At 34.8% G+C, this 17113-nt stretch overlaps 1 protein-coding gene across 7 annotated transcripts in view; it reads right to left on the minus strand.

Moving 5' to 3' along the window:
* The window catches only part of LOC134529413 (TBC1 domain family member 4), a 353166-nt gene that overhangs the window by 288529 nt on the left and 47524 nt on the right, over positions 1–17113 (minus strand). For all 7 annotated transcript variants that reach the window (XM_063363455.1, XM_063363457.1, XM_063363459.1 and 4 more), the window contains one exon: positions 10877–11083. In XM_063363455.1, the coding sequence (XP_063219525.1) occupies positions 10877–11083 (207 nt within the window). The remainder of the gene's footprint in view (positions 1–10876; positions 11084–17113) is intronic.

Here is a 17113-nt window from a genome sequence, read left to right on the forward strand (position 1 = left end):
TTTAATAAATTATGTAAGGATTTCACAGAAAACCCTAATACTTTAACGTTTGGACTGTCCCCTCTGCACACACGGATCAGGTTTTTGGAATCAATTTTGCGTTTGTCATACAGAATACCAATTAGCATTTGGCAAGCAAGAAGTAAAGAACAGAAGAGAATTGTTGCGGATACTAAAAAGAACATTCAAAAAATGCTTAAAGACGAACTTGGATTATTGGTTGATGTTCCAAAGCAAGGATTTGGAACTACGAATGATGGGAACACATCAAGACGCTTCTTTGCAGAACCAGACACTGCATCACGAATTACTGGCGTGAATGTTGAACTTATTAAAAGATTAAAAGTAATATTGGAAGCTATTTCAAGTGGGCACCATATTGATGAGACGAAATTTCATAAGTATGCTTATGAAACAGCCAAGATATATGTGAGCCTCTATAGTTGGCATCCCATGAGTCCAACAATGCACAAAGTATTGATTCACGGAGCTGCAGTTATTAAAGAAGCTATTCTGCCTATAGGCCAGCTATCAGAAGAAGCTGCTGAGGCTAGGAACAAACATTTCCGGATGTACAGGACGAAGTATTCCCGAAAATTTAACAGAGAAGTGTGTAACAGAGATGTCCTCAATAGGCTGCTGTTAACCAGTGATCCTTTTTTGAGCTGCTCTACACAGAGGCGAAGGAAAACAACTAAGCCATATAGCAGCGAGACTCTGGAGCTTCTTCTGCCAGAGATGGCTGAAATTCGTTCTACCAAAAGAAGCGAAAATGGGTGCGATGAAGAAGCTGAATATAATTACGAGGAAGCAGAGGAGAACCGTAGCTGTAGCTCCGAAGACTCGGATTAACACAGCGCGCGTTCATCGTACAGACACAAGAAATTACAATGAAGGCTGAGAATAAACTGAACTCATTTTTGTAAATAACTTATCATCTATAAAGACTGCTATGAATACAGAAGTAAATGTAAAATGAATCTGCAATGTGAATAGCTTTCCACTTAATAGGCTTTGCTTTTATTTTATTGCTGAATCCAGTTGTTCTTTGGTGCACAAGAGCTTCATTTAAGTGTTTTATTGCAAAAATAGTTCACAAAAAGTCGTATAAACTGTTTGACTTCAAATAATCAAAAAAAATATTTTTGGCCAGGATTTCGGTACAAATACTCCACTGTGCGCCGGTAAGATGGATAACCGTCAATATTGGTGATAGTATCAGATTGACATGGTTTTGGAAAACGTTTCGTACATTTTCCATTGTCCATACATGGTGACATGTTTAGAGTACCACATGGACCATGGATCATATTAGTAGTTACAATGTCAAACAATTCTTGATTAACATTCTGATCTGGAATTTCGGCTGAAATAATTTTGTCGATTTCTTCTGGGCGTACTTTATCCACCAACCAAATCAAAATATGCGCATGAGGTAAACCTCGTTTTTGCCATTCAACAGAGTAAAGCCAACAACGTGTTTCACCAAATACCGAGTGATGTGTAATCAAATTCATCAAAGATTTAAATTTTTGTTTAAAAACACGTGCAGTGATATCATGGCGATGCATCGATGTTTGACCTGGCAACAACAAACTTTGAATTTCGTCCTAGTTTGGATTATACGTAAATGTGATAAAAAGATCTGGTCGGCCATATGCACGTACGTAAGTCATGGCGTCTTGAATATACTCTTGTATATGACGCGGACTACCAATGTATGATGATGGGAGAATATATGCGCTAACGATGTTGTTGATGTCATTAGATGCATCTACGTTACCAATAACAGCGTCACGCAAATGAATGTACTCCTCAGCACGAAGTTTTGTTTGATTAAATTTTATATATCGTAATCTCTCACTTTCGATTTTTACGTACATATCGACAATATACTGATGAAATAGCTGTCTGCATCGGAGAATGGTATTGTCTTCATTAGCACGAATCATCAATCGATATGCGTATAAGTTCATAGCACTAACTTTCTTGACCAGTTCTTCACCTGCAAATAAATATATATATATGAGAGATACAGAAATTATTTGAAAAAAAAAAAATCTGTAAGATAGTCTATAAGTTGTACCTGTAGTTGGATTCCTTTGTTTAATACTTAAATGGTATCCATCTTCTCCTTCCCAAAATATCAACGGATACTGCAATGCATCGTAAGAACGATGATTGTCTTGAATTATTTGCATCGTATTATCTCTGCGTTGAATTTCAAATGTCCCGACGTTCACATGGGTCACCAGCCATAACAACTGCAACTTCATTAATAGTTGGAACATTATATGTGCTTGCGTGCTCTCTGTAGGGCACTTTGTCTGCTTTAATAATAATGGCGTCGTTGTCGTTTTGCAGTCTGCTAGAAAAAGTCTTGAACAATTGCAACAACTGGTTATGGTTTTGCAAAAACGTTTCCAAAATGTCCACAATTTCTCGTTCCTCCATCTGCTCTATATAGTTGTAAGCGCAGCGTGTGTGTGATTGTTGCTCCTCATTGCCCATAAAATAAATTTGTAAAATTTTTGGATCGGCATCAGGCATTGGGAGCAATGAACCAATTTGGTGGTACACTTGACCTTGAATTTTGAATGTAGAATCGAAATTACGACCATCTTCATTATGAACAATTTTTGTTGCTCCAAATGATGTCATTTGGAAGCATGAATTGAATTTACGAATTTTTCGCAAAAACAATTTCGATTGAGATGTGGTGCCAGCTAAAAGTGTTTTTAAAGGTTCTGGCGGTGGATTTAGCGATGGCAGTGAAATGTTTCCAGATGCGCAACATAAACCAGCTGATTCACCTTTGTACTTGAAAGCATGACAATGTTGACACTTTTTAGTTTATACTACCAATCGAGATTAATGCATGTGACGAATAGTTGATTTCAGGATCATATTCAAACGCAAGGCGATTGAGTGATGCTTTTGTCAATGCTCGATCATTTTGCATCCAGCGTTGGTTACGTTCTCTATGTGCATCCGTCGCTTGTTGACGTGCCTCTCGTTGTCTTACTGCATTAGCACGAAGACGTCGAGTGCGTTGTACTGAATTTTCATTCGCATGTGTAGATGCAACTTGATCTCTCAGATTTGCATTATCCACCGAGTGTTCTTCATCTGTTCTATTTATTCGACGATCATGGACTAATTACGCGTTCGGAGTACGTCGACCAATATTTCTGGCTCTTCCTCGAAGACGTGGCATTTTTCTGAAGAAAAAAAAAATACTGTAAAATAATACGCAACGAATGTGAGTTTTTTTAATTGAGAATGAAATTTCAATTAATTAACAAAAAAGATTTATTGTAACAAATTTTAGATAAAAAACGTGTAATTTTATTTTTTTGCTTGATAACTTTTAAAATGAATATTTTTTTCCAAAGTAAATAATTTTTAATAGAATTTTTTTCAAATTTTTTTATAGTTTTATTTTTAATAGTTTTTTTAATTTAAAAAATTAATAATTTTTATTAAAAATGATTGAAAAAATTCGTTATGGAATCAATAAACTACACAAATAATTTTTATATTAGGGTGGTTGTTAACAAATTTATACGAAATAAACTCAAGTAATCCACAACGAATATGAGTTATTTATTGAAAATAAAATTTTTAATTATCACCGAAAACGATTTAAAGTATGTAATTTTTAATAGAATTTTTTATAATTTTTTAATAATTATTTTTATTTAAAACACGAATAAAAAAACAATTTAAAAAATTTATTATGAAATTAATGAGCTACACAAATAAATTTTTAGGTTAGGTTGGTTGTTATAAAACTCAAGTTATAAAATTCTAATTTTTATTAAAAACAATTGAAAAAATATGTTATGAAGTCAATAAACTACACAAATAATTTTTAGGTTAAGTTGGTTGTTAACAAATCTATACGAAATAAACTCAAGTAATCCACAACGAATATGAGTTATTTATTGAAAATAAAACTTTTAATTATCAACGAAAACGATTTAAAGTATGTAATTTTTAATATAAATTTTTTCTAATTTTTTAATAATTATTTTTATTTAAAACATGAATAAAAAAACAATTTAAAAAATTTATTATGAAATTAATGAGCTACACAAATAAATTTTTAGTTTCGGTTGGTTGTTATAAAACTCACGTTATAAAATTCTAATTTTTATTAAAAACAATTGAAAAATATGTTATGAAGTCAATAAGCTACCAAATAATTATAAGGTTATGTTAGTTGTTATAAAACTCACGTTATAAAATTCTAATTTTTATTAAAAACAATTGAAAAATATGTTATGAAGTCAATAAGCTACCAAATAATTTTTAGGTTAGGTTGGTTGTTATAAAACTCACGTGTAAATTTGATAAAAAATTTATACAAAATATATACTTACTTCGATTCCACCCTAAATTAGCAAAAAGTATCGTTTTTTAGGAACACTTCAAAACTCTTCAAACATCAATTTATAATCATAGTTAATATTTTAATTAGCACACGACTCAAACGAACACAATAATAACACAAAATTTCAAATATTTTTCTCAATTTGATCGCAGCACCAACTGTCGAGACAAACTGAAATTAAAATAGAATAATATTTAATATTTGATGCTGCGATGGTAGCGCAGTCTACCGGATCGAATGTAAAACATTCCAAAATTAACAACTACTTATAAATGAAAAAATAGTTAAATTAACATTTTCTAATTTTTATTAAAAACAATTGAAAAATATATTATGAAGGCAATAATTTTGAAAATGAATAATTTTTTCGTAGTATATGTAATTTTTAATAGAATTTTTTTCTAATTTTTTAATAATTATTTTTATTTAAAACATGAAAATTAAATTAAATTTAAAAAATTTATTATGAAATTAATGTGCTACACAAATAAATTTTTAGGTTAGGTTGGTTGTTATAAAACTCACGTGTATTTATATTTATACAAAATTTATACATAATATTAACTTACTTCGATTCCACCCTAAATTCGCAAAAAGTATCGTTTTTTAGGAACACTTCAAAACTCTTCAAACATCAATTTCTATTCATAGTTAATATTTTAATTAGCACACGACTTAAACAAACACAATAATAACACAAAATTTCAAATATTTTTCTCAATTTGATCGCAGCACCAACTGTCGGGACAAACTGAAATTAAAATAGAATAATATTTAATATTTGATGCTGCGATGGTAGCGCAGTCTACCGGATCGAATGTAAAACATTCCAAAATTAACAACTACTTATAAATGAAAAATTAGTTAAATAAACATTTTCTAATTTTTATTGAAAACAATTGAAAAATGGTTGGTTGTTATAAAACTCACGTTATAAAATTCTAATTTTTATTAAAGACAATTGAAAAATATGTTATGAAGTCAATAAGCCACCAAATAATTTTTAGGTTAGGTTGGTTGTTATAAAACTCACGTGTAAATTTGATAAACAATTATTTTTTTGTTTGATAACTTTTAAAATGAATAATTTTTTCCAAAGTAAATAATTTTTAATAGAATTTTTTTCAAGTTTTTTATAGTTTTATTTTAAATAGTTTTTTATTTAAAAAATGAATAATTTTTTTTTAAAAATGATTGAAATTTTTTGGTATGGAATCAATAAACTACACAAATAATTTCATAGAGAAATGACACACACTCACTATTTGTGTGGCTATGAAACATGATTTTTTTCTGTAATTTAAATTGTAATATACAAAAAGGGTATTGTAAGTTGAAACAAATATGGCGACACTATAAACTGTCAGGATCTTTATTTTTTTCTTACTCTCTACTTAGTTTCTTACAATAGCAAAACTTAATGGCTTCTAATAATGCGTTGCAATTTTTGCTTTTAAAGCGTGTTTTTTTTAGTTTTTCTTAACTCAGAATCGAGATAAAATATCCAATTGTGAATCTAAACCATCCTCGAATCCCCGTGAACTCACAGACAAAATTTCATCCAAATCGGTCCAGCCGTCTAAGAGGAGTTCAGTGACATACACACGCACACAAGAAATATATATATAAAGATATGTTTTATTAATGTCGTCCCCAAACATATTAACTGGAAAACACAATTATGTATGTTTCAGGTTATGCAGCAAGAATAAATCTTATCACGCTGTGTTATTACTTTTATAATATTTTCCTATTTATTGAGTAACATTCTCATGAAAGTTTTCAGTATTACTTGTAGCCATGGAGAGAGACTGATACATGGGTAGGAAATAATATGTATTTGTATGTGTGTATGCACATATATATTTGTTTTAACAGATGATAGTTTTATCACACTGAAAAAGGTTCAGAAAATTTTTCCCGTAAAGTATATTGATCATAAAAGCAATCCAACGGCAAAGTGAAATAAAAGCGTGTGCGCGGGTTGAGAAGGCCCTTTATGCGGAACTGCCTGCTTCACCAGCGGCAACGTATCCGCGCCAGCGAGCAGGATTGGGGCTGGTAAAATCAGGCGCAGGATACACGCGATCTGTGTGCGACACACCTTAAAAATCTTTCGGTGTTTTCAACTCTTTTAAAATTAAGGTACATACATATATACAGTGATATAGGCGAATGAAGACGATTTAAACATTTGCTTTGCAGTAACAGGCCTACACAACTATTTAATCAAAACTTCCCGCATGTTTACGGGAATGTAGAAATGACAGTAAAATCATGGTCAATGATATAGTTGTTTTACCGTCACATAAATCTAAACAATTTTCGAAAAGATCTTCAGCAAAAGTGTGTGACATTATGATAAAATAAAAGCCACACTTTCTACTCAGATGTTTGATGTTGACAGCATAGACAAAGCTGGGTCTATGATTTACGTACGTCGTTGGTTCAAACACCACATTCATATACAGGTTTTCTACAGTGCACGAATACCTTGACATAGTAAAGGCAACATTGTTACCTCATCAGTTTCTTGTGCAAATCTATAGAGATTAAAAAAAATTGTTACAAAAATTATTTTAAAATTGAATTTTTTTTTTAGTTTGGCTATTTAAATATAACCAATACTATAACTACAGATAATAATTTTAAAAAAGTTTATTTACTTCAGTAGGATTTTTTATTGGTTATGGGAAAATTAAAAACCAATTTATATTTCAATCTTATCATGAATTAAGAAAACGAAATTATATGTTTTAAACGATTTTTTAGAAACTGTTTTTTGAAAAACTCTTTATTCTCAGGATGTCATACATAAAACAATTACAAATCTGTTTTTTTTACCCTGAAAATCTATGGTTTCTAAGCTTTTTTTAAAAACAAATTTTTAATGGTTTACGAATGATATCCTAAAAATAAGAGCTATAATAGAAAGGCCACACAAAAAAGTTTAACTCAAAACTGCATACCACACGGTTAAATGCACTTCGTTCCTGCTAGAACTGGAATTTAAATTGGTCTTTAAGTTTCTCAAAACCACTCAATTTAAAAACTATTTTTTACCATTTCCTATATTAATATTATGAATTAATTTAAACCATGAATAAAAGCACGAATTTATAGAAGCATAAGCGACGTCGCTCAGTAATCCACCGAAATAATTAACAAGATTGGACATCCCATAATACAGTGGTCTGCGAACCTATGGAAACCGACTCGGTATATATAAATATACATAATTTATGTCACGCAGCCATGGAAAAATCTAGAGCTTTATCTAAAGAATCTCGATCCATATTCCCATTTTCTACAAACGTTGCATTGCATAAGTATCTTTATTTTGTTATTTTTTTCATTTTTCCCGGTGCAGATTACACAACAATATAAAATAGGAATGTGCTGGTTTGAACAAGACTCATACCGAGTGCTTCAAACATCACACAATTGTTTTCTGAAAATCAAAAATCCCGACGGTTTAAAAATGAATTAATAACGTTTGTGCGAAATTACAATTACTAACAAGCTGACATTTGAGTTTGATGTATGAAAGAGAATACAAAAACACTGCATGTAACATAAGTTGTTTTTAGTACTGCATAGATTTTCTATAGACATAATCAAGTCAGTGTTAAAATACACATTCCATTGAGTATTTTTTAATGGCCAATTAAGTGAAAATATACATCAGCACCTACTGTAAAAAAAAAAGCTGATGAAAAATAATCAATTGTCAGTATACACATAATTAAGTAAAAATACGCCAAAAATACAATTGTAATTCTGTATTTAAAATTGTTTTTTAATATGTTCAAAACATGAACATGCGTATGTGTAAAAATACACTTAACCTGGCCAGGATTATTCTAAAACATACAAATGTGTAAAATTAACAATTATTTTACAAAGCTGGCAATATAACGCAACACTTCTTAACCAGAAAACGTAACAAGATCATAGATGACGCATTTACCAACTATAAATTCATTTGGCCTACATGTCCCTAGTCCCTTCCTGGCCAATTTCAAACACAAGGCCTGTACTACATAAACTATAGTCGACATGCCTGCCTTTCCATAGATCTGTTAGTTAAACATCCAATCGAAGTATCTTATGGTGTGCATACGCTACTAGATTTATGGCGTGTGGTCCCAAAATTGATAATATCCATAGTAAGTTAACAATATAAAATCATAAAACTCTAACTTACATAGAAAGTGAACATAATAGCAACTAAACCGAGTTTTTAAATTAAGATTATTTAAATGCCATTTAACTTTACATGCTATGTTTCTAAAACTGTCAAAGAAAGAGAGCTGAAATTGTTTTTTTTTAATTGGAATGCGTAATATATAAACATAAAATGTTTCTTTACGAAGACTTGTAAAACAATCAAAATAATGTTGTGTGTAAGAAACTTGTATTACAGTACAAACATGTAGCTGATTCTAGAGCAGGCGCAGGATACAAAGGTAAATATTAACCTAAATCGATTAAATTTACCTGGCGACAGCAATTACATTTTGATCCATACATCATTTTAATTTCTGGATATTATTCCTCAATTAATCCACTTGGATTTACGAAACCTTCCGTACCGTTTTAGATAATACCACAGTCAACATATTTTTTGCTCTGCTGGAGGTCATCATTTTAAAGATGTCATATCCGCCATTTTTTTTTCGCTGTTTGTTCCTAGAGTGCGCGAGCATTGCCCTGTCTCATGCACGAAGACGTTGTTCCATTGCCTACCAGTGTTTTAAGCTCCTTATCGATGTATTAAATTTATATTTTAAACAAAATACATTGGAAGCCAGGTGATTCGAATCATTACAGCTCGGATGTCTGGGTTGGAAAACATAAGCTTTTGACCACACGGCCATCGAGACATTTAACAGTCTAAAAATTAAATAAAGAATATAAAAAATTACACATATTCGGACTTGTATTTTTTTTAATTTGAAGGATCATGATAGCATCACCTGCTGGAGGGCATTGTCACCATCTTTATTTTCAATACTTGCTACTAGAACCACTAGTGAACGCAGAGTGTTGTATGGCACTGCTGCCATCTTGTTTTGGTCAACTAGAGTTCGCTGCCACCATATTAGTTTATTATATGCTAGAGTGCAGTCGTAGTAATAATTACTGTAGCATCCGCCATATTGTCGGCCATCTTGGCTGCCATTTTGAAAATCTGTACTTATTTATTTAGCTAGAAAATCGAAGGAAAACATTTTTAAAAAAAAATCAGTAATTTATATACTAACTGACTTGACCGATTCCAGTCCATGGTTCGATCCTTTCTCCGTGGAAAAATTGTTTATTTTAGGTAAAAAAAATTTATTTGATAAAACGGTAAAACATCCTAAAAGAGGCTTAAATTCCCCCATCTACCAGACTCCAATACGTAAGAAGTATTGACCGCCAATTTGGAAACTCGTAATTATTAGGCCTAATCTATAAATTCTGAAAAATTCCAAAAAATATTTAAAAAATAGCTTATTATAATTAATTCGATCAACTTGTAGCTACGGATTGATAACAGGCCATACAGAGTTAATTAAATTGAACAATTATACATTAAACAGTCTAAGGTCCGGGTACAAAAAATAAAAAAACATCAATAACATATGAAACAGCAGGACAGAGGAGAATGGAGTTAGCACAAGCAAAGTGACAGTTACTCATGGAACGAGGATTGTGTGTTCCATACCTACCACAAGCATAGAAACTTTATATTTTTTATTGCATCGTGTAGGAAATTGTATATAAATACATATAAAATTAAAAATATATATGTAACTTTGTCCGAAATACGTACATTCAACCACAAAGCTTTAAAAAATTCTCTACGCTAGCGCCAGTGGCTGGAAGCTGTTCGAAGGCCCGCTTGCCAACAATTGCAAGAAGAGTTTGACTTTAAAAATGGCCGCTTTGATATCATAATCAAAGATGGCGGACTACAATCATCAATCCACACCCAACACCCAGTAGCAGGACCTAGATTTACATACTACTGGGAAGATTGATTTAGAACTATTTTTCGAACAGGCACCATTGCTGGTTTACACTCGATGTCATAAAAAAAACCTCAAGAACGGACAATTAAGATGAATACATACACACAAGGAGAACAGCGTCACTGTGTTGTGGTTGTGTTGTCTAAACTGTCTGTATTTACCGTTCTTGTTACAATGGTCTGTGCTGTAGTTTTTGTTTTGCTGCATTCCTTCCACGGAATTCTCGGTGTTGTCTAGGCATTTAACATTTGACGTCAGCCGATTTTGGGGGATTGTTCTACGTATATTTTGGTATTAATCTTTGCTGTCCATTATTGAGGCCTTTTTATGAAATAGTAAACCAGCAATTGTGTATGAACATAAAATTGTTTTGAAACGTCTTCCAGTCACCAAGAAGACTAGGCCGTTAAATCTAGCCTTCAAGAGACATTAAATTATAAAATGTCCAGCTGTCACTTACCTGTTCAGGTTCACGGACTTCATAGAGGTAACAGTAAAGAAGAGATTCGGTTGTGTCGTGAAGAAGATGTATCAAATGGTACGGCTCATTCGCGACCACAGAAAATCTAACTGTGTGCTGGAGGGAGTGCTTGTACATTGGTCGATCAACGTCACACGAACTGAGACTGAACACGTAGATGTAGTCATCTAGAATGCCCATGCACACCTAGAAACGAGAAAACATTTTTTTTTAATTCTAATGCAACGTTTGTAAACTTTAAAGGCAAAGTGCAAAACCCCACTCAAACACTTTATATTTAATTACAGTTTCCTGATATAATAAGAGTGAAATTTATCTTCTTGGAGAAAAACTGAACACACATACAATCAGGCATCGTGTAATACAATATTTCAAAGGCAAATAAAAAGAATAAAAAGTCATACTCTTTGCAGCAAGTACTTATTAAAACAATAAATTAATTTAATCATTGCATGCCAAAGTCAACCCAAATGTTGAGGTAAATCGATATGCAGTGAAATAGTTGATGGCGTATCTCTACAATGGGATACGGTAAAAAAAATTATACTCCAAGCAGTTTTAAATTAATGATTTGTGCACAGAGCTGGGTAGAGCAATGTGTGCTTTATTAACAAGTGTTCTGCTTGATAACAAATCCTTGAACTTGGCCCGTGAATTTCAATCTCCAGCATACTTTGGGTTCCCAGAATTTTCCCCTTCCCAACAAATCACTAAACAGCTGAATTCTTCTTCTCCCAAGGCCACAACAGCCTTCCAATTTTCCTTCAATGCCATTATGCAGTGAGCCATTTCGCATTTATATGTCTTTATAAAGCTTCTTAAGAATATGACATTAAATGTGATAATCTCATAAGAAAACAGATTTCTTTTTTTTAGAAAAAAAATCTGAGATTTTTTAATAGAACTTTATAGCTAACAGATCAGTGCTTTATCTTTGAAATTGTTACAGCTAAATTCATATTTATTGAAGAAAATATTTTTAATAAATTTTAAGGCAGCAGCCAACGAAACTATAATCCATCTAGAGACTATGAAACAAGAAGTGTATGTATGCCCTTCGACTTAATTTTCAATAACAGTTTTAAGAAATCGCCATAATGATTTTGGTTATATTTCTAGTAGCAATAAAGAGTAGATAAAAATAAATGGAACCGGCATCATGCCTTTGTAACATCATGACCGCCATCTTGGATGACCTTGACACTTGACCTTGATCCCAACATTGATCCCTATCATCAAATTGGGTGACCTTGACCCCCTACCACCATTTTGTATGAACTTCACATCCCCAAATTTGACTTAACTTTTCAATTTTTATTTATTTGGTTTTTAAATTTGACTTTACATATTTGATTTAGGCATCAGCCAATATCTTCTTGTCTGCTGTCAGCGGCCTTTTTGTAGTATGCTTTCGACCGCCATCTTGTTTTCGTTTGTTTGTCGACCGACATCTTAGCTCCGAGGCACAGACCTTAGTTACAAGGCTTCGAGATCAGATTGGAATTAATGATATTAACAAAATATTTATTTTACCTAAGAATGTCTCAGGCAAGCTGTCGTGGTAGTGTCGTCTGCCAAGCTCGCCATCTTTAGTTACAACCATTGCTGGTAGAGGTTGTCTTTAACTCTAGGTTTTGCTGCCAAATAATGCTATGTTTAAATTTTAAAAAGTGTATTTTACAAAGAGTATTTTTAATTTTACCAAATAACACCACTGTCAGTGTCGTATGGTAGAAAGTACTAGCGCTCCATCCCACCTTCCATCTTGAATTTAGGAGAGGGTGCTTTTTGGATGGAGAAGTGTAGGCATGGAGCACCTAAGGATCTGTTCCACATACCTCATAAAGTGCAAAAGAAATATTTCAATACAATACATCCCCCACCATATTAGATTTAAAAATGCCATATTGGATGAAGAAATGTAGGCATGAAACACCTAAGTATATATGTTAAATTAGATACTCATTCACTCCCTGTGGCTCTAGCATCAGACTTGCCACAGGAGCCCATTATTTATTGAGGTGTGGATGCTGTAGCCAAGTTCATGCAGAATATTGTCAACATCCGTAGTAAGACTAAGGCAATGTATGAAACCTCATTATGCAGTGCAACACTGACTAATGTTAAGAGTGCCAGCTACATATTGGCGAAAGAGTGCTTAAACTGTACCAGGACCTTCACAGAATTCAATTGTAGGGTCATAACTTCTCTGTAGAGTATCATTAGGGCAGCATGTAATGAATGTAATTTATTAGGCCTACATCATCGACCCAAGAAACTTTTCATCTGCATTCATAACCTAGCATATGATCAGCATTTCATCATTAAGCAATTATATTATGACAGCAAAGAAATTTTCATAACCCTACATACTGAGGGAAAATGGTTATATTTTCCAAGCAGCTGGGGGTCAGATTTTCAATGTAGTTCGTGGACTCTTAGGTTCATGTCATATGGGCTGACCTCCCTCGTACAAAATCTACCTCCATCTCAGTTCATGGACACAATGCAGTTTTTAGAGCCACTATCTGCACAGCTTGTAATGAGAAAAGGCATCTTCCCACATGATTATGTCGATACATGGGAACATCTAATAAGCAGTAATTGCCTCACAATGATTAATTTTTAACATTCTAACTGGTTCTGGCATTAGTGATGCCAATTCAACCTATGCCATGACTGTCTGGGATTATTTCCTGTTTACTATATTGGAAGAGTACAGCAACATCTACCTAAAGACGGACGGCCTGATCATTTTCGACATTTTTGAAAATTTCAGCACCCTTTGCATGTCAATTTATGGTCTGAACTGTGTGCACTACATTAGCTCCCCCAGGTTCAAGTTCAATGTCATGCTTAAGTCCACCAAAGTGCAGCTCGAACTATGAACAGACTATAAGTATCTCTTTGTTGAGTCGGGAATCCGAGTAGTTGTGGTGCAGTGCATGAAGAGGTACTGTGGCCAATGATGCCTACATGCCAGAGGTGTACGATGAAAGCAAACCAACAAGACACCTTCAGTACCTGGATGCCTACAACCTGTATGGGAGTGCAATGTCCCATGAGCTGCTGCAAAACCAGTTTCAATCGGTCGCCGACATGTCCTTTGCGCTCGACGTCTGCCTAATTGTATACAGTAGAACCTCAATTAACCGTCACTTTTGGGACCATGGGGTGGTCGGAATGCTAAAAAGGTAGGATAATCAGAGGAGAATGAAATAAGTCATTTATAGGTCTCAAAACTATGTAATAAATCAAATAATTTCTAATAAAGAGAAAGGTTAACAGAAAATTTTAAACATCGAAAATCTATTTTCAAAAGTGTAAAAAAAGATTTTTGTTTAAAATTTGTAAACCTTGACTTTGCGGCTGCATCACTCCACTTCTGTGCCTACAATATGTTAATAGCTGTAGCAATTTACTGTTTAGGGCAGTCTCGAACACATCCCTTGCTGCAGAGTGGCTGATTTTTTGTCTTATTCCTTTCCTTCATTATCTGACTCCTCTTGCTCAACACTATACTGTTGCAAAATACGATCGATCGATTATCTGATCATTTGCAAGTTCTTCATTGGTAACCACAGCAATTTCACATTCTGTCAGCCATTCCCCTACATCAGCAGGCTGGATATCATTTTGAAGAGTTTGCAAATCAGTGTCTAAATATACAGTGTATGATGCATTAGTTTCTGAAAGTTTGCTTTTCTTAAGTTCTTTCAAAACTTGAGAAACTGTATGAATTGCATCTTTTATGTTGAATTTTATTGCTTCAAAAAGATCACAAGCCTCTTCTGTTTTCTCAAACAAAGCACTGACGTATTTCCTCCTGTAATGTCGTTTTAACCACTCAATAACATCCTGCTCCATTTTTTCTATTACTGAAGTCACATGAGGGAGGGGGGCAAAAACACAGCTTTTACGTCACCTTGTTGAAGTTCAGACTCAAAACACTATAAACAAGAGCTAGCACTATATCAGAGAGTAAATAAACACTATAACTATTAACATTAATATCAAGCCAGAGAACACTAAAGCAAGAAATAACCTGGAAACTTTTTTATGAATCTTATTTACACATCCGATGCACAATGTGGAATGATTGTATTGTCTACACTATGCCTACACCTCTCCTTCCAATATGCACCTTTTTCTAATTCCAGGATAGCTGGGAATGTTGGGCATTGACATATTTCCTTTTGTACTATGACGTCGCCCCAAGTGCTCATCCCAGTCGCTTAGACCGCTGTTGCACATTGCCACCTCTTTGCCCCGATGTGCACGTGTGTGGAAAAGTGTTGATAAAAGGGGGGAATTGAACAAAACGAAAGAGGTGTGGGAACACGGGCCAAAGACGTACTAGGAAGAGGGGAGTGTGGGCAGATAATCTTGCGAGCGGGATTATCGTGTAGCAGCAGTATTGCGCCAGTCGCCAAAGACGACACATCGGAAGTCGCGCCGCCGGAGGAGTGCAGTGCGAGTGTTGCTGTGGGCAGCGGAGTCGTCGGACGCGCTGGAGGCGCGTGCTCGCGGACGCTCGCGGACGAACGCCTTGGCCGACGTGGGATGCAACCACGACGAGGAAACTTCTCAGGTTCGTCATCTCGATCCACGACGAGAACCTGCGGTACTCTCTGGGCAGTGACATACAGCGGGACAGTGACACACCTGCGCTAGGCTTGATCCCCAGGCCACGAAGCTCGAACCCCCCTCTGCCACCCATCTGAGCAGCCGGGACTTCAACCACTAAAAACGGGATCAGCCCCAGCGACATCAAGTATATATACAATATGAAACTGATTATTAGGTGCTTCATGCATACACCTCTCTATCAAAGATTGAATTTTTAAATATAAGCTGGTAGGGGATGTAGCGCATTGAAATATTTCTTATGCACTCTATATACAATATGGAACAGATCGTCAAGTGCATCATGCCTACACTTCACCATCCAAGATGGTGCACTTTACTGAATCCAAGATAGCAGTGAGGTGAAGCAACCTTAGTTATCTCCAGCAGACGAAACTGACACTAAATATGGCCGACAGTGTTCTGTGGTAGCCTGTGCTGGAATCAAATATGGCATCCTCTTAACAGATACTTTTTGAAATTTAAATGTGGTGCCTTTAATTAAAAATGGCACCCTCTACCAGCAATGGCTGTAAATAAAGATAGCGACTTTGGCAGATGATACTACCAATATAGCTTTGATGAGACATACTTCTGTAGTATATATACTTTATTAATATCTTTAATTCCCATCTGAGCTTGTAGTAAGTCTGCCCCAATCTCACGAGGTGTGTGTACATATGCTACGTGTCACGTCTCATGCGCTGTTATTCGTAATGAGAGTGAAAGAGCGGGATAAGTGTCATGCAGCCCTCCAAACAGCATAATCTTAAGAAAAATCATGCCTTTTACACATCTCGCAATGGAAACATACAAGCCAACACCGCGTATTAATAAACTCTGAGTGAAGTATCTCACTAAGCCAGCCACTGCAGATCTACTCTGACGACTGGACGAGGCACTCTCTCTTCAAGACGACGAGTTGATTCCTATACAGGTGGACGGGCATCAAAGATGCATTTTTGTAAAGTCAACATTAATGCTGCATTGTGAAAGGATCAGAGGTAATGGCAGGGTGTCCCAGATCCACACAGTTAACGGCGAGTCCATAAGAGTAGACATCGAACATGCTCTGGACAACTTGGAAAATGTCCGCATGGTCAATATCCCAGTCTAAGTAGTTAATGAACAGAATATATACTCCCTTCTGCCAAACAGGAAAATTCACTCACTAATGGACGAAATGTGGGGATCTATAGTAAGTTCTAAGCCAATACAGGGGTTAGCATTGTGAATATGGCATTCAACACACATAGCCCATTACAGCTGACAACAGAGGAAAACCAAGGCTTTGTTGTGGTTTATGACAGCCACTGTTCTCAGGTGGGCCACCACCGCACGGCCTGCCCCACTTTGCTGCGTGAGCATGCGTCAGCACCACACATGTGGGTACAGACACTGCAGGGCGGTGCACAGAGAAGTTATTCTGCAGAACCGCGCGAGATGCAGGACAGGCCCACCCCATCTGGCATATCACTAAAGACATCAGGACAAACGATGACTTCGGACGACAGGATGAAATGCACACATGAGATAATCACACTAAACAACTTGTTTTATGCAAACTCAACACTAACAACTGGACAAACA

Source organism: Bacillus rossius, chromosome 2, assembly GCF_032445375.1.
Source record: "Bacillus rossius redtenbacheri isolate Brsri chromosome 2, Brsri_v3, whole genome shotgun sequence".
Lineage (NCBI taxonomy): Eukaryota > Metazoa > Arthropoda > Insecta > Phasmatodea > Bacillidae > Bacillus > Bacillus rossius.